Genomic DNA, 24,535 nt, shown 5'->3' with positions numbered 1-24,535 from the left:
GTGCATTCGTAAATGTCTTATTATAATGGCGGATAAGAATCAATTTGACGGAGAGAGTGAAGAAATTAACCGGGAAAACATTCAAAACGGAGGTGACATCTCTAATAATAACTATACAGATTCAGTTGAAGTATCAGAAAATCCAGAGAGAGAAATAACCCAGACAGATCATCTCAATAAGCGACTTTTATCAGCGTTTTTAGACAAGTTGAATGATAAAGGGGCAGATAACTCTAATACATTAGTAGAAGAGGAGGATTCTTGGGAAGAAGAACAACCAGGACATTGATTATCGATTCCTCTGAAGGTCGTTGTCACAGCTTTTGTGATATGTTATTGTTAGGATTATTGTTTGTTACAATATCTGATCAGCTGATGTATTGTTACGTTCTTTTCATAATTTTTTGTGTTTACGTCAATGACAATGAAGCAATCATAATTAGGAAGGGTCTGTACCGTTAACCAAAAGTTCTAGCAGTGTCAGAGTAATGTACGGCTAGCCAGGACACACTGTATTGTCCTTCCGTACGGCACTTTTCAAAACTATATGTGGTGAAAATGCCTGATCGGGCTTAAGACATGAAATATCATACCGTAAAATTCCTATTAAACGCCCCCGGGGGCTAAACATTTTCCAAAAGGGGATGCTATTATTAAAAAACATTTTTCCAAAATCAAAAAAATCACTGTAAATACATTTAGTGTTAGCAAGCGTTGGTAATAATATTAAAACGTATAAAGGTTTTAAAGTTATATAATACATATTTGTGTTTACTATAAAATAAAATGGATTCTGAATGATTTGAATAATATTATGTATTTAATTACGAGTTCAGCACTGATGAGTAGATTATTTTCATTATCAAAAGACCTGGGGGGGGGGGGGCCTTTATTAGGGGAGGTGCGTTTATTAGGAATTTTACGGTATTTCTAGATAAATAATAAATATGTTTCTTTCTTACTTGTTTTGTTTATTAAGAATTTATATAATATGAAAAAGGCAAAGCCTCAAAGCGTGCTCGATTTACTTTTACTGTGAAATAGTTTAAAAAATATTTGTTCATTTTTTCGGCATTTCATACACTGCTTCTGTTTATTCTTGTTCCCGTCCAATTATGGTAATATAAGAGCGCAGGACACCAGTCTACGCTTCCTTTTCAATCAGAATACCTCAGTTTTTATCATTATCTTGTTTTTCGAAAAGTTGCGATGTGTTAATTCAGTACTACGGACGAAAATTTTCAAAACCATCACTATCTACCAGGTACTCGCGTTACCATAAAGCTCGCTTTGTGAGCAGGCCCTTTGGGCCAGCTCTTCCAACTCGCTGTAATACAAATCAAAATAAAAATATTTTGGTTATCTTTTATTTTCTTTTAATTATTTCCCTTTTTCCCACTTTCTGGAAAAACAAAATATTTGAAGTTTATAAAAATTACGTTGTAATGTAAAATTCTTAATAGAAATGTTACAAACCAGACTTCCCGAAATACGTCAGTCCGACGGACATGTCCGATAAATTTTGATAAGGTCTGACGTTTTTTTATTCGGGATGGGTCCGACTGTCCGGCTTTTATCCAAGTTGCATGTATACAAAATGGCATCGCTAAAGGTGCCAAACGTGGGAAAAAACGAAAATCTACGTCAGAGGAACGTGCAAAACAGAAGTAAAAGGATAAAAAGAATAGACCTGAGACAAAATTTAATGAAAAATAGAAGCAGGACCGTGAATTGTTGGTGTATGACAGGGAGGAGATGAAAATGCGCTGTACGGACTGTGCCGATTTTTACGGCGAAAAAATCAAAACCGAAAAGTTTCTTAGAAATACAAACACAAGTTTTCCTTTGATTTTGATTAATTTTATTCGGTCTGACAGATTTCGTTTCGGTCCGAAAGATTTTCATGGTTTGTCAGACCAAATGTCTGACACTTTTTTTTTAACTTTCGGGAAGTCTGCCAACAACTTCATTTTGCCCAAGATTATTTGACCAGTAGCTTTATTCTATATATTTGGATTAAATATTCTGCTTCTGGCATTTATATTTTGACAATTCTTTGACACGGAACAATAAACTTTTAAGTTTTCTCTAAAAACTGAACGAAATGTATGCTGACAGTTGTTGGTGCAATGAATTAGAGCATAAAGAATTATTTAACTTATTATATTTTACACTTTGCATATGTAACATATTTTTATAGGACTTCAAAAATTATGTGTTATAAAAACATGAAAAAGGGGAAATAATTCTCACTAAAGTGACAGTAGCAAAATATTTTTATGCCCCCGCCATGTGATGGCTGGGGCATATAGTGTTACCCTGTTCCGTCATTCCATCCTTCCGTCATTCTGTCATTCCGTCATCATCAGTTTCTGTTCATTATCTTAAGAACGGTTGCACACATTCAACTCAAATTTGACATATGGATATGTCATGAGAAAATACAGGTCAAGTTTGAATTTGGTCATGGTTCGATGATTTTTGGCAGAGTTATGCCCCTTTTACTTTGAAAATAATATGAAATTTTCAGTTTCCGTTCATTATCTCCCCAACGGTACAACACATTCAACTCAAACTTGACATATGGATATGTCATGAGAAAATACAGGTCAAGTTCGAATTTGGTCATGGTTCTATGATTTTTGGCAGAGTTATGCCCCTTTTACTTTGAAAATAATATGAAATTTTCAGTTTCCGTTCATTATCTCCCCAAAGGTACAACACATTCAACTCAAACTTGACATATTGATGCGTCAAAGGAATGCGCAGGTCAAGTTCAAATTTGGTCATGGTTCAGTGCTTTTTGGCAGAGTTATGCCCCTTTCACTTTGAAAGTAATATGAAATTTTCAGTTTCCGTTTATTATCTCCCCAATGGTACAACACATTCAACTCAAATTTGACATATGGATATGTTTTTGGAATGCCCAGGCCAAGTTCGAATTTGGTCATGGTTCAATGATTTTTGGCAGAGTAATGCCCCTTTCACATTGAAAATAATATGAAATTTACAGTTTCTGTTCATTATCTACCCAACAGTGTTACATATTCAACTTAAATTTGACATATGGATCTGTCAAAGGAATGGGCAGGTCAAGTTGGAATTTGGTCATGGTTTGATGATTTTTTGGCAGAGTTATGTCCCTTTCACTTTGAAAATAATATAGATACATCTTAGGAATAAGCAGTTTAAGTTTGAATTTGGTCGTGGTTCAATGACTTTAGACAAACTTATCTTTCCTGAATGTTGGAAAAAATTTTGAACTTTCAGTTTCAGCACTCATACTTTTAGCCATTATTTTTGGCTACAAATATGCAAAATGCTATTTTTAAAAGGTTAAGACTGAATAATTTCAGTGCCTTGAACATTGTATGAAAATGGTTTGTGTTAACATTGAAAAGTTTTAAGGGCTTTGAACTTAAAATGAAAAAAATAATTAATGCACCATCTGAAATTTTGGCTGCATTCGGGGGCATCCGTGGCATGATGACACATTTCTAGTTCTTTCTGTTTATGTCAAATATTATTCTCAATAAACAAACAAGATTAAAAGAAATGTATTTATTACTTTTCTAGAAATATGATTTTTTATGTCATAAGCCCAAGTGGGCATTTTCACCAGCCAGTGAAAGTCAAAAATGCATAGGCCTACATGTTATTATACCAAGATACAGCAATTGTCTTTGTATTTTTAATTTTAGAAGATGTCAATTGCCATGTTGTCTACATTAATGAAAATATGAATATAGATCGTTGTCATCTCAAAATGGCGAAAAAAAAGAGTGATTAGTTGCAGTTGAATAACATCAATTAAAATTATTACATAATTATCATTATATCAATATATATGTTTAATTTTCAACGCCTTTCAATTAAAATAAAAAAACACAGAAAATAATTGTTGTTGGGCTCTGATGACTTTGCTTTGAGATATTTTTACTTCTTGGCAAAGCAACATCATATTATCATAAATTCTCATGAACCCATAGCACGTTTCGCTAGATTTTCTGGCCGAACTATAAATCACGTTAGTCAGTGAGTAAATACATTAATTTTGAACTATTTATAAACTAAAGTAAGGAATAAATACCTTTAACGAAATAATTAAACTGTCATGTCCGAAAAATGATTAAATCCTTTTAATTAATTAATTAGCTAATTCAATCCAAGTGTTAAAATGAGTCGAAAGTTTCAAATGAAATCTTTTTGAACAAAATATTTGTCTATGCACCATCAGGAAGTACGAATATGATTTTATGAAACTTGAAAGGCAAAACAATAGACAGATTTTCAATTATGAGCAATTACTATTAGATGTCGGGCTTGACCATCATAAACTATAAGAAGCCCGTAACATCTGATATATTGAACTCAGCTTTCAGAGTCCTTTCCAGGTATTTTGGGATGAGGCCCCTGGCATAAATTTGAAGAAAAAAAAAATTCAACATTTTGGGAAATCTCAATTTTTAGTTGTTTTTTTTTACATATGTATCATGAGTGTATGATTATAAACCTGTCACTTCTTTGGAAAAAAAGTTAAAACAGTTCAATCTTTCCTTAAAAGTTGAAACATTTTTTTTTGACTGCTATTGGGATTTTTTTTGGAATTGATAACAAAACAGGCTAGTTTGGATTGTGAATTGGGCCTTATTCTGGGTCCTGGTGATATGGCAAAAATGCCCTGGCTGGATATTTTAGAAGTCTTTCAATTAAGAATTAGAACAAACTATATTTTTACTATATGTTTAAAAAAGTTTTCATCGTGTTGCTGACTTAGATATCTGTACACAGTACTACACTGGTGGTATTACTTTAAAACACTTTTACAGGCCACATATGTGTATTTTTATTTTGTTGACCACAGAGCTATAGAGTATCTGTGATATAAGTGTCTGCTGTGGGCATGAATTCTGGATTTTGGATTATTCTATGTGTATTTTACGCTGATGTGCATTCTTTCTGGAGCTCTGCTGTATTATATCAAAGCTACAGTTACACAAATTGCATTATTTTTTTAAAAAAGTTCTATTAGTTCTATTTTTTCATAACTGCAAGACTTATTGGCTAAAGTTTTGATATTTTGTATGTAGCAATTTGTTTAGTAGACCACTACCGATTTCTTTTAAATTATGACCCTTCAGTATTAATTGACCAGACTATGGAAAATGTTAAAAATGTTCTCTCAAAGCACAAATGCTGAGGGATGGTTTATTTGGTGTGGCATTGTTTAGCTAACTTATATTTAGTTTTGCTTGAAAAATGCTTGTTTTTTGGGGGTGGTTCTTTTAACTTTTAATATTTTTCTTGAAAAATCCCCTGTGATAAGGATGGTAAAAAAATCAAAAGGGGGCAAAACAAAAAACACATTTTTAAAAAGTTGGCTTTTTTATTAAAATTTTATTTTTAAAAAATAAAATACCTTATTTTGTCTGTTACAGATATATGGAGATGGCAAAACAAATAGGACGAGTAATTGTTATCGGGCTTAGTGGGTAAGTCAATTTTAAAATTATTACAATATAGGTTACTATATAAATGAGTGTTTTAAAGATGTTGTTTTACAATAAGAGTAAAAGAGATTTAAGATTTTTTAATTGAAATAAGGTAATAATCTTTATGTCCCTGTATAGATAGATCAGGAGAGCATGCTGTTTTCTATTTGTATGTTTATCACAAAACATAACCTTGACTACAAAACTAAAATCAGTCCATCAACAGAATCCAAACTTCACAGGTGCAACCATGCATGCTCCTTAATAAGCTTTACCTCTTCTATTCACAGCTTTCACTTTTCATAGATGTACATGTGATGATGCGCTAAAACTGCAAGACCCACAGAGTTTATTTGGTGAAAAATCAAGGTCACTAACAAACAAATGTGAAATATAAATAGAAGTCCTTCCATCAAAAGCCTTCAAACTTAACAGGGGTACACACTTTATGTGATCTACTTGTACCTGCAAAATCCCCTTTGAGGTCAAAGGTCAAGGTCACCATGACCCTAAATAGCAAATATATACTTACGCCATAAAACTAACGCCCAGAGCAATATAACATTATATTATACATTGGCTACAATGGAAATAAGGGTTTAATCTTTTTTGGTATCATCCCTGGTGTTGGTGCGCTTGTCATGGTTTTTGTGCTCATGTGTGTTATGTCTCACTCCATGTGTTATAATACCATGTATGTACATTATGCCAAAACAAACCTTATCTTTTTCTCTTAGCTCTACCCACCACATCCACTTATAGGACACAATGTCAAAAGTCAAGGTTACCATGACTTCCAAATATCAAATATGTCACCGAAGTAATATAAAAGAAGCCCTCTCATCCATCTGTGAAAAACCCTTGACAGAAAATGGGGCCATGCAATGTATCAAATGTAGCTCTTGTTCTTTTTGTAAAAGATATAAATGTTTGTATTTTCTTGCTACAAAAATGCATATCTTTTGGGTATTTTAACAACTGCTTACTAAATTTCTAAAATACATGTTTGCTACAGAATTACATAATGATGTTTGTTTAATTATTGATTTTACATTCTTATGTAGGACAACAAATAGTGGAAAATCTACTCTTGCTGGAAAACTTGTGAACAAATTACCTAATAGTGTAAAAATTTGCCAAGATACATATTTCCTGTCACCGGATGACCCAAGATTGGAGCCAATTTATATACCTGAGGTTAATCATCATAACTGGGAAGGTAAGTTATTGAGAGGAATTAAATCAGTGTATTTCTATTTTCAGGAACTCTTTGAATTTATCTAAGAAATGAATTTTTAGTGTTAACAAGATTTATATTTGCAAATTTTGAAAAACGCTTGAAAGGGCTGTGCGGTGAAGGTCATTGACTTCAAACCACTTGCCTCTCACCACTATAGGTTCAAGTTGTGCAAGAGTAGTGTCAGATTCTACATGTGAAAAAGCTATCCAGCTAGCTTACAGAATGTCTGTGGTTCAGATGCCAGTTTGTATGTAGAGGTGCACCTGAGGTCTTACTGTTTTACTTCACCAGTTAAGCTGGAAAGTCGCCATATGATATGACCTATACTGTGTTGGTACAGCGTCAAAACACACACACACACACAAAGAATGCTTAAGGAATATAGAACTAGAGACTCCTTTTTAGAAGTAACCAGTACTGACCTTGAAGCTACAAACTATTTGGTGTAATGATAAAAACTGTCGTGATCTCAATAGGACTTGACCCGACAATCCCTCTGTTTTGAAGCAGATGAGCATTTCACTATTTACTAACATACTTTTACTTTATCGTAACTGAAGTTCACTTTAGTTAGAACTTGAGTTAAATGCAACTAACTTGAACTTATGTTTTGGATAAGTCCAAATTAACGTAAAGAGATATGCCAAACTTATCAAATGTTAGTGCAATGGCATTATGCTCATGAGATACTTTCATCCTTTTTCCATCTCTTGTCAAGTCATGTATGACTATATAAATGTTTACAAGGTACGCTATTCTGAAAAAAATTTGTGGTTCAGTAATAACATTAGATAAGTTTTCAGCTTGACTATTAGATAAGAATAAGTAGAGCTATCCAAGTCACCCTAGGGTCGGCGTAACAACTTATGTTAAAGTTTTTGTAACACCTCAAATATTTTCAAAGTCCATTGACATGTGGCTTTGAAACTTTAAACACTTGTTCACCATCGACCCCAACTTGTAGACAGGAGGAAGTAAATCTGTCAAGCATTTTGACAGAATTATGCCCCCATTTCAACTTAGAATTTACGTTAAATTTTTTATAACTTCTCAAATATTTTCAAAGTCCATTGACATATGGCTTTGAAACTTTGCACACTTGTTCACCATCATGACCCAAACCTGTAGACAGGAGGAGGTAACTCTATCAAGCATTTTGACAGAATTATGACCCTTTTTCAACTTAGAATTTTAGTTAAATTTATTATAACACCTCAAATATTTTCTAAGTCCATTGATATGTGGCTCTGAAACTTTGCCCTATAGTTCACCATCATGCCCCCAACCTTTAGACAGGAGGAGGTAACTCTATCAAGCATTTTGACAGAATATGCCCTTTTTTTACTTAGAATTTACGTTACAGTTTGCATACTACCTCAAATATTTTCATATTCCATTGACATCTGGCTTTGAAACAAGTTGAAATTTTATACACTTCTTTGACAGCATAAAAGGACTTTCTCTAAAGCCTATAACTGTGAAAACCTTGGCCCTTTTGTTAACTTAGAAATTTTTACATTATCAAGGCTCTTTTACTATCAAGCACGAAGAATAGTCGAGCGTGCTGTCCTACTGACAGCTCTTGTTTAAGTTTTATTCATTTTCTTCAAGGAAAATAAGTTGTCCTCACTGTCAATGTGTACTTTATTGTAGAGATTATACATTTTCAGGGCCGTATATAGGCTGCTTCCCCAACCAAACTAGCCTCTTTTTTCCCCAGTTTGGTCCTTAAAATTCCCCAGTCTTTTGAAATTTAGAACAAAATTATATGATGGTGTTGAATTAAGGTCTTTTACTGCCTTATGAGTATTTCCAAGTGCTTTTTGCTTTTCTATTTTAAAGAACTTGTTAAAAGTTTGTGTTAAATTTGAGACCCCTTTTCCCAAAGTATGCCAAAATCACGCATATTTTCCCCAAGAAAAAGGCTGAGGCCCCTTCCCCAAAAATGGTGTTTTGGCCCTGAATTTTAAGATTTCCAAACTTTATAATAGAGATTGTACATTTTAAGATTTCAGTACTTTATTATAGAGATTATACATTTTAAGATTTCCGAACTTTATAATAGAGATTGTACATTTTAAGATTTCAGTACTTTATTATAGAGATTATACATTTTAAGATTTCCGAACTTTATAATAGAGATTATACATTTTAAGATTTCCGAACTTTATAATAGAGATTATACATTTTAAGATTTCAGTACGTTATTATAGAGATTTTACATTTTAAGATTTCAGTATTTTATTGTAGAGATTATATATTTTAAGATTTCAGTACTTTATTGTAGAGATTATACATTTTAAGATTTCCGAACTTTATAATAGAGATTATACGAGGGGTGATCCAAAAATTCGTGGACAATGTGTGTATCTCCATAACGTGGCGTCCTACCGAGGTGAACTCTTTGGATATTATTAATCAATGCTTTTTTAATAAATTGACCAAATTTTAAAACACCAATACATTTTTTATCTATATATGACAACATGAAAACATTAAGTATCAAAATCGCGGCGCAGCTTACTTTTTCTCTGTGATTTAAACGTTTTCATCTCATTTAAACACATGTAAAACCTGTGCAAACAAAGTAAATTGCGGGAAACGTTATAATAACGTTGTTTTGATGTGTATGACGTCATTCTGTCAGTATTAGAAGACATTTTGAAGTTTCGGTTATTTTACGCTCGTGCTTTAAAGAAAAGGTGATAAAAACAGCTTTATCAAAAATGGTCGTCACGGATCCAGCAAAACTTCGGACAGTTATACAGTTCTATGTAAATCTTGGAAAGACGCCTGGCGAGACAAAAACGATGATCTAAAGTGTGACAAATAAACCGTCAGTGTGTCGTTCTCTAGTTCCCAGCTTGGAGCAGAAGTACTCAGTGATTCACCATATACGCCTGATCTTTCCCCGTGTGACCTCGCCTTGTTTCCCAGGTTAAAGAAAGAGTTGAATAGGAAACGTTTTCACAATCTGGACGAGTTGAGAGGAGCCACCCAATGCATACTGTCATCATTCAGCCAGGAATGGTATGCGAGTACATTTAGAGACTGGATCCTCCCTCATGAAAAATGTGTGCGGGTTAAAGGGAATACTTTGAAAAGTTATAAGTTATAAGGCAAAACGGTATCATAGATTACTTCCTATGATAGCATAACGCCGTTTGTGACGTCGTGAGCTGCGCCGCGTTTTGTCATGTCTATGTATATAAACTGGTGCAGAATCGTTAATTCTTGTACAATCTTTACAATACTTTGAGAATTTGTCGACATATGCTCACTTAATAAGATACTAGAATTTCATGTGATTTGCTTTATTACTTTTTGTTTTATGCAGCGTGTCCACGAAATTTTTGATCACCGCTCGTACATTTTAAGATTTCAGTACGTTATTATAGAGATTTTACATTTTAAGATTTCAGTATTTTATTGTAGAGATTATACATTTTAAGATTTCAGGTCTTTAGAGATGGACAAGATGGTGAATGAAGTACAACTAATGATATCAAGATATGAACAGCAGGGCAGGGGAGATAATCACAACATGCTTATTATTGTAGAAGGGTTCTCTATCTTTGGCTGGAGGTATGCTAGTTTATATAACTACATGTATATGTGTTGTGATTGTTTTCTTGTATGATAAATGAGCCGCGTCACGACAAAACCAACATAGTGGGTTTGCGACCAGCATGGATCCAGACCAGCCTGCGCCTCCGCGCAGTCTGATCAGGATCCATGCTGTTCGCTATCAGTTTCTCTACTTGTAATAGAGTTTGTAAGCGAACAGCATGGATCCTGATCAGACTGCGCGGATCCATGCTGGTCGCAAACGCATTACGTTGGTTTTGTCGTGAGGCGTCTCATTACTATTTTAAGGCTGAAGATCAGTGTTGTCTCAAACATTAAGTTTAATCTATTTATAGCAACTTTCTATTGGACTTACAAAATAAAGTGGCTATGCACAGATGTTCTTAACAAACAGTCTTGTGTAAGCATTAAATATTTTAATTGATATTTTCCGAGACAGTTGCATGTATTAATGGCAGTAATATACATTATTTAATACTCAAACTTGTTATAATGCAATAGTCATGGTAGTTTCACTTGATAATTGCCTAGAATGCATAATTTAACTGGACAATAAAAGAAAAATAAAACAGTCAGACTTCTTATAATATATATGATATGTAACTATGTGTTATGATGACAAAACTTGTTTTATAAATATCTGACTATATTTACAGAAATAACTAACAGCATTAAAAATTGTGTACCATTTATTCTCCTTCATGCAATTCGGCCATTCATGTCTACAAATCAACATTTACTGATTAAATATGTCATTGTCACATGTCCATAACAGAGTCATCTATTTTCATGTGACCTCTGCTAAAATCAACTAGATTGTTTTGGTAAACACATACATAAAATTCCTAATAAACGCCCCCTCCCCTAATAAAGGCCCCCAGGCCTTTTGATAAGGAAAACAATCTTTTCATCATAATTATAATAATTAAAGCCATAATTTTATTCAAATAATTCAGAATCCATTTTATTTTATAGTAAAAACAAATATGTATAATATGAACTTAAAAACCTTAACACTTTTTAATGTTATTACCAACACTTGCTAACACTTAATGTATTTACAGTGATTTTTGGATTTAGGTTGTAATAATAGCCCCCCCTTTTGAAAATGTTTAGCCCCCGGGGGCATTTAATAGGAATTTTACGATACTCTTAGGCCCAGGAAGCATATCAGTTGACAAATGTTAAAGTTAACTTGATTTTGTGAATTCTGAGAACTAAGATTTTAGAAATTTGAAATAATAAAAGTCACTGTAAATAGTCTGAAACTTCTAGTTTCAGTGATTGAATTAAAGTCACTTGTGGCATCAGGCAACTAAGGGTGTTGATATATTAAGTCTCTTGGGAAAGATAAAGTAAGTTTGTTGTAGACATGATGCTGTTTTAAAACAAAGTCACCAAGGAAATTAAACTAACACCATTAACAACTTTAGTCTGTCACCTTAGCTTGGCTTGATTATTAAGAGCACAGATTTTTATGCTCCCCAAAGGGAGAGCATGTAGTTGCCGCCTTGTCCATCCTGCTGTCCCACATTTTTGTCCAGAGGGTAACACAAAAACTTCTTGAGATATCAACTTAATAGGTAGACAGATCTTATTGAGTTGGAGTGCAGTGCATAAGAATGGTAACAAGGGGGAGATCTTTGTATTGTTTTTCCAGTCAACAAAATATAACTTCCAGCTGATACACAGAGCTGGGACATAACTCTGAAATTATAAGAGATATGAACATAAAACGGTGTAGGTACATAGATCTCATTGGGTAGATGTGCAGTGCAAACAACTATAACTCTGCCTCACCTAATTTTGGAGTTACTGCCCTTTGTTTATTTTTACACTTTGAACTTTGTCTGCGACATAACTCTGAAACTATTAGAGATATCAACATGAAACTTTGTAGATAGATAGATCCCATTAGGTAGATGTGCAGTGCACATGAGCCATAACTCTGCCTTTCCTAATATTGAAATTATTGCCATTTGTTCATTATACACTTTAAACTTTGTCCAGAAAATAACTCTGAAACCATAAGAGATATCAAAATGAAACTTTGTAGGTAGATAGATCTCATTGTGTAGATGTGCAGTGCAAAAGAACCATAACTCTGCCTTGTCTAATTTTGGAGTTATAACTCTGAAACTTTAGAGATATCGGCATGAAACTTTGTTGGTAGATAGAACTCATTGAGTAGAAGCAAAGGACAGTAACTCTTTGTCAGGGACATAACTCTAAAACTACAAAATGTATACTTTTCTGTGTCCAAAACTATTCGGGGAGCATCATCCGGTTCAATCTGCTCTTGTTTACTGTAAGGAGTGTTTTATATTTTATGTAAGTGCAAATTTGTTTTGCCATTACATTACTGTTTTTATGTTTTTCAGTCCACTCACTAAATTGTTTGACAAGAAATATTTCCTATCTGTAGACAGAGATGTTTGTTTTGAAAGGAGAAAGTAAGTTTTTCATTATTAGCTGAACTGTTTGGAAAAAAAATTGCTATTGCTGCAGTCATAGCTGTTTTTCCTACAGTCGTGTTACCATTGCTGGTTTGGTTGTCATCCGTAAAATATAATGTTGTTCAAATTTTTTTAGATTTCTGAATTGCCTTTATACACCAATACTGTGTTGGTGCACTGTAAAACCAAACAAAGAAAAAACAATGAAAGAAAATCACCTAGACCATCAAATTATTGAATTTATTTGAGTTGTGATAATTTTGTTATTTGATTCATTCTTTGTCAAAACAACCGTATTGCCACACCAACATGTTGAATTCTTCAAATAGGACCTTAACCTGAAAGTGACTATAACTCTAATGGTCAAGTTGTTGAATTTTGCTCAAATTGCCATATCTTTGGTATTGGTGGACAGATTGATTCAAATTTTGAAAGGAAAAAAAACAACAATACATGTATGATGATATAGCTCTTGGGTCAAAATTGGCTTGATCCCAGGGTTATAATTTTGTTTTCCTTATATATATAGAATAAAATGTTAAAATGTCTTCTCGTCAAAAATAACAAAGGCTAGAGCTTAGATATTGTGTATGAAATGTTCTCTATGGGGTCTCTACAAGTTTGTCCCAAAGATAAGAACAACATTCAATATTATAATTGAGCCGCGTCATGACAAAACCAACATAGTGGGTTTGCGACCAGCATAGATCCAGACCAGCCTGCGCATCCGCGCAGTCTGATCAGGAACCATGCTGTTCGCTATCAGTTTCTCTATTTGTAATAGAGTTGGTAAGCCAACAGCATGGATGCGCAGGCTGGTCTGGATCCATGCTGGTCGCAAACCCATTACGTTGGTTTTGTCATGGCGCGGCTCATATGTTTTCTACAGTCAGTGTTTATAGGTTGAGATATATATGTGTATGTCCTTTTGGCCTTCCTTTATTTTTTGAAAACTTTCATTACAATGTTCCTGTTTTAATTTGTTTGCCTTTGGAAATAAGGAAAAGTCAAGAGTGGCTCCTGCTCATCTGTGGCTCTTGTTTCAATTATTTTGTATACCAGATGGGATAATAAATTCTAAATGGATTTTTAAATGTCCAGTGGACACAGTTTAGTTCATTTTAAAAGTAAAGAATATGTACAGGACTTTTTCTGGCCCATTTTGATGACTGTTATAAGGTCATGTTCCTAATATCAACAAATTTTCCCAATTTTTTTCCCCAATTTCCAGGAGAAAATTTCCAGTTCTTTGAAACATAAAAAAGTAAAATAATGGTTATTTTGTTACATTTAACTACACTGTGTCGTAGAAAAATTGTGGTCTTATGTTCCAAATTGTAATACATGTATGTGCAAATATATGATTTCTTTGTCTTATTTCATGTATACAATATGTTGTCAGTTTTTCCCAATTTGTCTAAAACATCATAAAAATTCTCAATTCTAGGGGTTGGGTCCCGTTTCCAAAAGTGCTTAGAAAAAACCCTGATGTAGTTATCATACACCATTGAAATCAAGAGAAAAGTGATGTATTACATTTCAATAGCATCTATCTTATTTCAGATATAGAGAATATAATCCCCCTGATGTACCAGGATACTTTGAAAAAGTAGTTTGGCCCATGCACCTTAAATATTTAAACACTTTAAAAGAACAGGAAGATATTGGTAAGGAAAATTTTCATTGGTTAATTTAGGTATTTAAATGATATTTAAAGGTCATAGAAATGCAAGTAACATGTATAGTTATACATAATACATCTGCTAAATGATAATTAAGTGTGTGAAATAAGACTTAAAATGACTACGTCTTTAAAAATTGTTCCTCAGAATTTACAGTACCTAGAGCTTTAATATTTTACTTGAAAGATAAGATATATATAATCATGCTCTAATTGTGGTCTGGCGGTGACTTGATTTATATACACCTAAGTAGAAAAACACATGTAATTGTAAGCTTTCTGAAAATAATTGTCTTAAAAGTTATGTCTACGGGGTGTACGGACATAATATCCTTCTGACAAAATCCCCTTTGCATAACTGGGTGTACAGAGTGTAGGACAAAAGCCCCCCCCCCATTTATAAATGAGACAAGGTGGACAAAAGCCACCCCCCCCCCCTATTAAATTTACACATAGGACAACCCCCCCCCCCCCCAATCAAAAATACAGGTAGGACAAAAGCCCCCCCCCCAGTCCATCAAACAAAAGCCCCCCCTAAGGTTTATAGACCAGTCTGATGACCTCTTTTTTCACATGCCCAATGTTCGGGAACTTGGGTTATAATTCAAATAAATCTAAACAAGAATGCGCCTTTTACTTTTATTTCCTTGATAAGCGATTCTCTGAAAATATTCATTTACATTTGTACAGTACAATATATAATAAACATAAAAACATTCATATCATCAATGAATTATACACGAATTACACAATATATCAAATTAGAAATTTTGTACCTTTAAATTTAAATCTTAATGTAAATTATCTTTTAAAACAATTGCATTTATTTGTTAAATTAAACATACCGATTTTGACTTGTGTCAATACATCAAGTTCTGCATTTAAACTGACGAGATTCTTAATAACAATTGTTTGATGGGGGGGGGGGGGTGAGGGGCTTTTGTCCTACCTGTATTTTTTTTATTATCATTAAAAACAATTTAATTAGTTTAGCAGTGTTCATCCGGGGGGGGGGGGGGGGGGGGGGTGGATTTTGTCAGTATCCCAGGTGGACATAATCCCCTTCATGTTTTTGCAAGGCTGGACAAAATCCCCTTACCTATCCGGACAAAATCCCCTTGTTTCATAGGTTTCTAATGTATTATTTTGCTCCATAAAAATTGATGAATAATGAACTTTTGTTTTTTTGATTTTTGATTTCTAATTATGTATCAAGTTAACAATTATAATATATAAGCTTGATAAGACATTTTTTTTTTCAAATTATCATTAAAAACAATTTTATTAGTTAAGCAGTGTTTATTATAATTGTGGTAAATTATCAACTGCATAACAAATATATTTGATTAGGCAATTTCTTTAATTGTTTTAAATTGATTAGTATGAAAAACATTTTAATTAGTTTAATGTCGCTCTCATACCCACTTTATAAACAGAAATTTCATCTGAGAGGGATTTTGTCCTAGGTAACAATTTTATTGAGGGTATTTTGTCCACTTCAAAATTTCATACATGAACGGGATTATGTCCACCCATGGAGGGGATTATGTCTAGATATAAAAAAATACATGAAGGGAATTTTGTCCAAAGGGGATTTTGTCTGACATTCGTATATAGGAATCTCGTATATAGGATGTAGCATTGCTTAGTGGACCTTTACAAAAGTCATATATTGGAATAAAAATGGTTATGTATGTGGCATATAACATTGTTGTACAAATTTAAATAAGCCATGGCCCCAGAGTTTAAGTTCCCTTGGGGCATTTATATCAAGACTTTATTTAATAGGAATACACATTTAAATCTTGTTTATGAAAGTACAAAATTGGCCCTGCCCTAAGTGTCACTTGTTTTAATAAGTCTTTTTTCCTTTTTTTTAATGAGAAGACCTTAATTGAGAATTTCTGCCAGTTTATTTTGCATATTTTTTTTTCATTAGCATTTATGTAAATGTTATCTCTTACTGCAAAAACAAATCACTAGCATACGAAAATCACAAAGTTAGTTAGCCGCTAATAAGAAAAAATAAAACATCTTAAACAACTTCAGAAATGTATTAAGAGTTACTGAATCTTGTTTACAGAAAATTTGGGGCCGAATACAGGCCACATTCCCCCATTAAAATAGTGTGTTTCTTCCCCCTAAAACCAAAAAAAAATCCCTGTCGAAAATAATATTTAACTGCCATAGATCAGAGATCAAGTTTTTAAGTTGAATTTTTATACAAAATATAAAAGATGTATTCAATTCCATTGGAAATATCCAGAATATTTCATGACAGCAGCTTATTGTTGATAAATTTGTTAACTGATTCTTGTTTTCACTTGTTTTTAATGAATTAATTTTCTTCTATTGAAATTCCACCTTGAATGAAAAATATTTCAAAATCATGCGAAATTCCTCCACCCGCATGGACCCTGGTCCCAGTCTCAAAATGCTAACAAGAGCCCTGTTGATAAACAATAAAACCAGAGATATAATTGTCTAATAAGTGTGACATATTATAGACTGGTACCATGTGACAGAATAATAGACTGGTACAGTGTGACAGAATTATAGACAGGTACAGTGTGACAGAATTATAGACTGGTACAGTGTGACAGAATTATAGACTGGTACAGTGTGACAGAACTATAGACTGGTACAATGTGACAGAATTATAGACTGGTACAATGTGACAGAATGATAGACTGGTACAGTGGGACAGAATTATAGACTGGTACAATGTGACAGAATTATAGACTGGTACAATATAACAGAATTATAGACTGGTACAATGTGACAGAATTATAGACTGGTACAGTGTGACAGAATTATAGACTGGTACAGTGTGACAGAATTATAGACTGGTACAGTGTGACAGAATTATAGACTGGTACAATGTGACAGAATTATAGACTTGTACAGTGTAACAGAATTATAGACTGGTACAATGTGACCGAAATTATAGACTGGTACAATGTGACAGAATTATAGACTGGTCACGTAAGTGTGACAGAATTATAGACTTGTACAGTGTGACAGAATTATAGACTGGTAGTGTGACAGAATTATAGACTTGTACAGTGTGACAGAATTATAGACTGGTACAGTGTGACAGAATTATAGACGGGTATAGTGTGACAGAATTATAGACTGGTACAGTGTGACAGAATTATAGACAGGTATAGTGTGACAGAATTATAGACGGGTATAGTGTGACAGAATTATAGACTGGTAGAGTGTGACAGAATTATAGATTGGTACAATGTGAAAGAATTATAGATTGGTACAATGTGACAGAATTATAGATTGGTACAATGTGACAGAATTATTGACTGGTACAATGTGACAGAATTATAGATTGGTACAATGTTACAGAATTATAGATTGGTACAATGTGACCGAATTATAGATTGGTACAATGTGACAGAATAATAGACTGGTAGTGTGACAGAATTATAGACTTGTACAGTGTGACAGAATTATAGGCTGGTACAGTGTGACAGAATTATAGACTGGTACAGTGTGACAGAATTATAGACAGGTATAGTGTGACAGAATTATAGACGGTATAGTGTGACAGAATTATAGACTGGTACAGTGTAACAGAATTATAGATTGGTACAATGTGACAGAATAATAGACTGGTACAATGTGACAGAATTATAGATTGGTACAATGTGACAGAATAATAGACTGGTAGTGTGACAGAATTATAGACTTGTACAGTGTGACAGAAATTATAGGCTGGTACAGTGTGACAGAATTATAGACGGGTATGGTGTGACAGAATTATAGACTGGTACAGTGTGACAGAATAATAGACTGGTACAGTGTGACAGAATTATAGACTGGTACAATGTGACAGAATTATAGACTGGTACAATGTGACAGAATTATAGACTGGTACAGTGTGACAGAATTATAGACTGGTACAGTGTGACAGAATTATAGACTGGTACAATGTGACAGAATAATAGACTGGTACAATGTGACAGAATTATAGACTGGTACAGTGTGACAGAATTATAGACTGGTACAATCAATCTCCACACAGTGATCTCCCCTTAATACTTCGGTGTAGATCTCTGCCACCAAGGTCCCGATATATCAGAATTTTTGATATACTATATTTTTTTTTAAAAATTGTTTTATCTACTGCTTTTATCTATCAGATAAGTTTTCTCTCATTTATTTAACAATGTTTATGAATAAATAAATAAATAATATGAATATTTAGAAATAATTTTAAAAATTATGATATATTTTCTACCGAGACGATATTTTGATATTTTATATTTTTTAGCTTTTGAATTTATTTTTCGTTATTTTGTATACTTTCGATAATTTTTTGATAAACTATATCGACCTTAGGCGCTAAAAGTTAAAAATAAAACAGAAAGAGAAAAATAACGTTAGATTTTCTTTGTAACGGTCGATATTTACATTTGAATTTCGACGTTAGTCATGTGACTTTCATCATCATGTGACGTCTTTGAAGGCAGTGATTACAATTACAATTCTGCCAAGGGAGGTAATCACTGTGAGGAGTTTGTGGTACAATGTGACAGAATAATAGACTGGTACAATGTGACAGAATTATAGACTTGTACCGTGTGACAGAATTATAGGCTGGTACAGTGTGACAGAATTATAGACTGGTACAGTGTGACAGAATTATAGACTGGTACAGTGTGACAGAATTATAGACTGGTACAATATAACAGAATTATAGACTGGTAGAATGTGACAGAATTATAGACTGGTACAATATAACAGAATTATAGACTGGTACAGTGTGACAGAATTATAGACTGGTACAGTTTTAGAGATGGCAGACTATCTATGACAAGTTGTTAATGAACCAGACTGTTCTGTAATTATTGTTTTCTCTATCTGTCTTTCAGTATATCTCGACGGAAATGAGCAGTCTTCATTGGACAAAAATATTTCCAGAATATTGTCAGATATATCAAAGATAATGACTTGTGATGAGAAAACACCTTCAGATGTATGAAAATAGTCATTATGTCTGTGCCAAAGTACTTGTATGATGTTGTTAAATATATTGTTATGCCATGACATCTATTTTATGTTCTGTTTTGAACTGAAGGAAAACAATTCATTGTCATTGTACAAGATGAAAAATTATTCAGGGACAGATGAAAATAAAATGATCTATTGCAGTGACTTTTAATGAAAATTAAATATAGAAAATATAAAACTTTTATTTCAAATTGTAATTGGATGTCTGTGTTAGTTATGTAGTATAAATAGATAAACTCAACAAAATTTTGTTCTTCCATTGTCGGCAAAAATGAGAAATGAGAAAATGTGTTCACACTCCACCGTGACTGTACGAGTAGCAAACAAGATTTGATCAATATACAAGGATATGAGAAGTGTCAACACTGAAATAATGTGTCCCAGTGCTCCATCAATCTGTTCTAATCATTTGTGGAAAGTGAGAAGACTTCTGGTATAGCTCATTCAGGCCTGTTACAGCCAAGTTAACTAACTGTACAATTAGAACAGTAAAAACCACACACATAATTATCTGGTGGTGTATTTAAATATTTACACAGGTTTTCAATATGATATTTACTATATATGACTTTATATCAGCAAAACAAGGGATCACAGGACTTGTGTTGTTCCTTAAAGTTATATATGAAACAATGGAAAATGAAAATTGTTTCTTTTGTTGGTTTTTTTCAAGAGATGTGCGGATAGTTATTTTTCTATTGAATAAAAACAGATAATGATCATTTCAACTTTAAAATAACAGACTATTGTTTAGAATAGTAATGTGTTAAATTTGATCAATTTTTCAAGAGAATACTGTATAAAATGAGATGAGATGGTAGGACTTAAAACAACATATGTGTACTGTTAATCGATCCTTTTAATATTAACCCTTTATGGTACTCCAAACAGGAATAAAACTGTCTCAAAAATAGTTTGAAAAGTGTTTCATTTGTCTAAAAGCTTTGTTATGAAAAAAACTGATTGCTTACAACTAAGTGCTCCACATTGTATTTATAACTTTACTTGCTTTGAGGTAAAATGTCCAGGACAAAATATGTTTTATTGTTGAAGTAGTGTCTGATAATGTATTATTATGCCCCCCTTGGAAGAAGTAATGGTAAATTGCTTTGCACAGCGTCTCTCTGTCCGTCATTGTCATTTGTGAGGCATATATTGTTCACAAACATCTGCTTGTTTGAATACATGATCTGGAATTTTCATATTGAATTGCCCTTATTTTACAGTATACTTTATACAAATTTGAAGCAGATTAAATCCATTACATAATTTCTGTAAGGTACCCAACAAGATTGAAGAAAAAATATTTAAAGGTTGTTAAGCAGTTTGAAAAGATCCATAACTCTAGCATGAATCTTTACTGAATTATTCCCCTTTATGAACCTGGAAATCATTCGTGCCTTTTATCAACCAGTGTATCCTGTATGAATCACCAATTCATTGAGTAATTTTCAAACATAAAATGACAATACACAACAGAGTTACAAATAATGAAATTTGAATTATTTTTCACCAGTATGACATTGTTTATTTGATATGTGATCAAAGTTGATCAGTGAATTAAGAAACTGTGTTTAAAACTATCCCAAGGCATTAATAATTCAATATTAAACATTATCTCTAGAAGACGTATTGGTTTATTTAACACTTGTTTAAGTGCAGCTTGCAATAATGTATTCTCAAGGGACAAAAATGGAATTTTACAGCAATTGTTTCTCGGTATTTGAAACATTTAAAAGAGTTTAGTGTAAAATGTAAAGCTGAGATGAAGCTTTACACTGATACAGTGATATTAGATGTAAGAGTGAAGATATTCACTGATACAGTGATATAAGATGTAAGCGTAAAGATATTTACTGCTATCAAAGATCTAAAAACGTTTTCAACTTACCAGGTTAGCTGAGAAGGGGAAGTGGTTGTGTACAGCTCACATTTTTTTACTTCAGAACACGGCTTATATTATGTATCTGACCAGTTGTAGACACTGCATTTCTTCTGGATCTTAAAAGTTTCAGGCACAGTCATGGAGCTATATTACATGTACATATATATAAACATCTCTGGCATAACATATATTTTGGACCTTTTGAGTTCTTGGCACTGTATATATTTTAGACATTAGAAGTTCAAGGCCCATCATATATTTTCTACAATTAGATTGCCTGTAAACAATATGCCAAACTTCATTTGTTCAACTTAACTGTAGCCAGTCACATTACATAAGTACGTGCTTGTATTATAGGTATAATTTTGTACTAATTCTTTGAGACAGTGTAGCAATCATTAGGTACTTGACGGAAATACTGTAACAAAGTGCTTATGCCAAAACAAATGGGAGATTCTGATACATATGTAAGGCGTTGTTTAATTATCATTTTAGATAAATAAACTGAAACATTCATCAGTATTCATCAGTATTGACCATATTTATGGATGGGTTCTCTTACAATAGCAGCAGTTAAAGATGGGGATTTTTTTTATCTAAAGAAAGGGACCAGTCTTTGTTCATGCATTATTTTTGCACATTGTTTTATTATAAAAAAGGCATTATGAAATTGTGTTGATCGTTTTTGATACAGGAAAATTCATTTTTTGTATAGAGTTTTATATAATTATGTAGATAATACATTGAGCCATGCCATGACAAAACCAGCATAATGGGTTAGCGACCAGCATGGATCCAGACCAGCCTGCACATCCACGCAGTCTGATCAGGATCCATGCTGTTCGCTTACAAACCCTGTAACAAGTAGAGAAACTGATAGCGAACAGCATGTATCCTGATCAGACTGCGCGGATGCGCAGGCTGGTCTGGATCCATGCTGGTCGCATACGCACTGTGTTGGTTTTGTCATGACACGGCTCATTAGTGATGTAGTTGATGATCACTGTAGTAAATTAAACCATGACAATAAATATATAAACAAGTTTTACAGTGTTTCTATTCTATTTAAAGTATAATAACCTTAAACTAGAGTTGATCAATTCTTTTTACAAAGTCATTTCAAGTAAAAGGACATTTACAGGATATTTTGGCAAGTCAGAAAGGATTATCTACTGTTTACATCTGTGATAGAAAAACATTTCTTGCATATCAGACTGGTGTTTCCGTTAGCTTTACCCATGCCGGAAATTTCATCTGGCATTGGGGTACCAGATGAGTCGCATGCTGTACATTGGAATGCTTAGGATGAAGTAATTTTCTGTTATGAATGAAATTGTAAGTTCATACGCTGTTTGTAAGAAAATAGTTACAGGTGTAATGACATAAATTTCCATGGAAAATTGTTTTATTAAGGTAAAGAAATTAAAATATAATGGAATATGGTAGAATATTCAAGAAAAAATATCAGAACTGGAACATATGACAGATATCATTAGTCTCACACTCCCCATGTAAGACAAATAGCCTCCGTGGTTAAGGGGTTAGAGTCGATGACTTCTAATCCAGTTACCTCTCTGGCGTGGGTTCGATCCCCGGGAGATGCTTTGGTAGTTTAGCACGGAGGAAGGTAGTCTAGTACTGGTGTAACTCTCCAGGAATGATGGTTAGGAAACTACCCGCCTATATGACTGAAATACTGTTGGGAAAAGGCGTAAAATGAAACAAACAAAACAAAATAAGTCGCATGCTTTAGATGACGTTATTCCTGCAAGCCTTTTGTGAATGTATTGCATTCATTAAATGTCATCATTTTGTCATTACGAATATAGTCTACTATAAGAAGTACTAAACTAAAATATTAGTTTTCGTGATTTCTTTCAGAAATCAGATTTATAAAATATTATGTTATATGCAAGAAAAAGAATCATACACCAGCAGCTGCAGCTGCCTGTACAGACCAGAAATCTAGGTCTTGGGTAACTGTTTAACTGTCTAGCAACAACTCGGCAGAGCCTCATTACCACTGTAAACAGTTTCCCACAATCTAGTTATCCCGGGCTGTTCAGAGATCCTTATAATTTATTTGTGGCTAAAAGTCTTTACATTTATAAAATGAGACATTCTGGGATAAGGTTAATTTACAAGAGCTCTGTCAACTGCCACCTTTCTTTACCATACTACAGAAATAGCTGACAATTTTTTTACCAATGTAAACAATAAGTGAATGAGATATACTGACTTGGAGAGGATTTATTTTCATCAACAGAATGCAGAAAGGCAAACACAGTTGCAAAGTGTCTAGTCCTTTAATGATGAAAAATACACCTATAAATTCTACAAACGGTGGAGGGATATAGATTTTGCAGTAGGAACTGTCCATCCTGCTGTTGTCTGTAGACTTGGCCATTACCATCTGACTGGAGCATAAAATTTTAACTTTAAGTAAGTAATGTAAAGTGATTAAGTAGGTATTTTTTAGTGAGTGGTGTAAAGTGATTAAGTAGGTAAGTAAGTAAAGTAAGTGAGAGTAAGTGAGTGAGTGAGTGAATAAATAAGAGTAAGTAAAGACTTTTTTTACTGAGGCTACACATTTGGTTACCCAGTATTCCATGTCGGACTCCAAAACAAAAGTATACATAATTTACAATGAAATTTTCAAAATACACTTGTACAAACAAAAAAATGCAAAATATATATTACTTTATAAATCACAATATTTTATTAAAACACAATACATACATTACTTTATACTTAATGTAATACACTTAACAAAACTTATAAGTACTCCGACCAATTTTTTACTATATTGTGTTAGAATTACTAGGGATAACTAGTCTAAGTCGATACTGTATGAACTTTAATCATAGTATCATCATTTTATAATAGTTAATGCATTTTACAATAACTCAAACTTAACAGAAAATCAGTAACTGAGATCACCATTGTAAAAAAATCAAATACCTTCAAGTTTAGTCAATTTAGTCAATACCTCGTATGTCCTCCGTTTGCTCTGATTACAGCTAGGCATCGTGCGCCGCCCTGTAATAGCCCAATGACAATTCCTCTTTGTTGCAGCGACATTCGGGCCATTTTGTGTTTTTATGTTAGGCACATCAATAAACTAACAATTTGCATCAAAATACACAATGTGGGCATCTTGCACGA

At 33.2% G+C, this 24,535-nt stretch overlaps 1 protein-coding gene across 1 annotated transcript; it reads left to right on the top strand.

The window, feature by feature from the left end:
* On the top strand, nucleotides 1–19,551 carry LOC132713066 (nicotinamide riboside kinase 2-like). Its single transcript, XM_060695532.1, has 7 exons — nucleotides 1–307; nucleotides 5,439–5,492; nucleotides 6,557–6,711; nucleotides 10,185–10,317; nucleotides 12,702–12,773; nucleotides 14,340–14,443; nucleotides 19,347–19,551. The coding sequence occupies exons 2-7, from the start codon at nucleotides 5,443–5,445 to the stop codon at nucleotides 19,454–19,456; spliced, it is 624 nt and encodes a 207-aa protein (XP_060551515.1). The 5' UTR covers nucleotides 1–307; nucleotides 5,439–5,442; the 3' UTR covers nucleotides 19,457–19,551.
* Nucleotides 19,552–24,535: the final 4,984 nt, after the last annotated feature.

Source organism: Ruditapes philippinarum, unplaced genomic scaffold (genome assembly GCF_026571515.1).
Source record: "Ruditapes philippinarum isolate M1 unplaced genomic scaffold, ASM2657151v2 ctg100_1_1_1_1, whole genome shotgun sequence".
Lineage (NCBI taxonomy): Eukaryota > Metazoa > Mollusca > Bivalvia > Venerida > Veneridae > Ruditapes > Ruditapes philippinarum.
This window is presented reverse-complemented; position numbering and strand designations above follow the sequence as displayed.

Bases quoted from the DNA above. Each gene is read 5' to 3' on its own strand.
- LOC132713066 (XM_060695532.1), top strand. From the start codon at position 5,443: ATGGAGATGGCAAAACAAATAGGACGAGTAATTGTTATCGGGCTTAGT. The intron at 6,712-10,184 runs GTAAGTTATTGA...ATACATTTTAAG, and splicing joins TAATCATCATAACTGGGAAG to ATTTCAGGTCTTTAGAGATG. The intron at 14,444-19,346 runs GTAAGGAAAATT...TCTGTCTTTCAG, and splicing joins AAAAGAACAGGAAGATATTG to TATATCTCGACGGAAATGAG.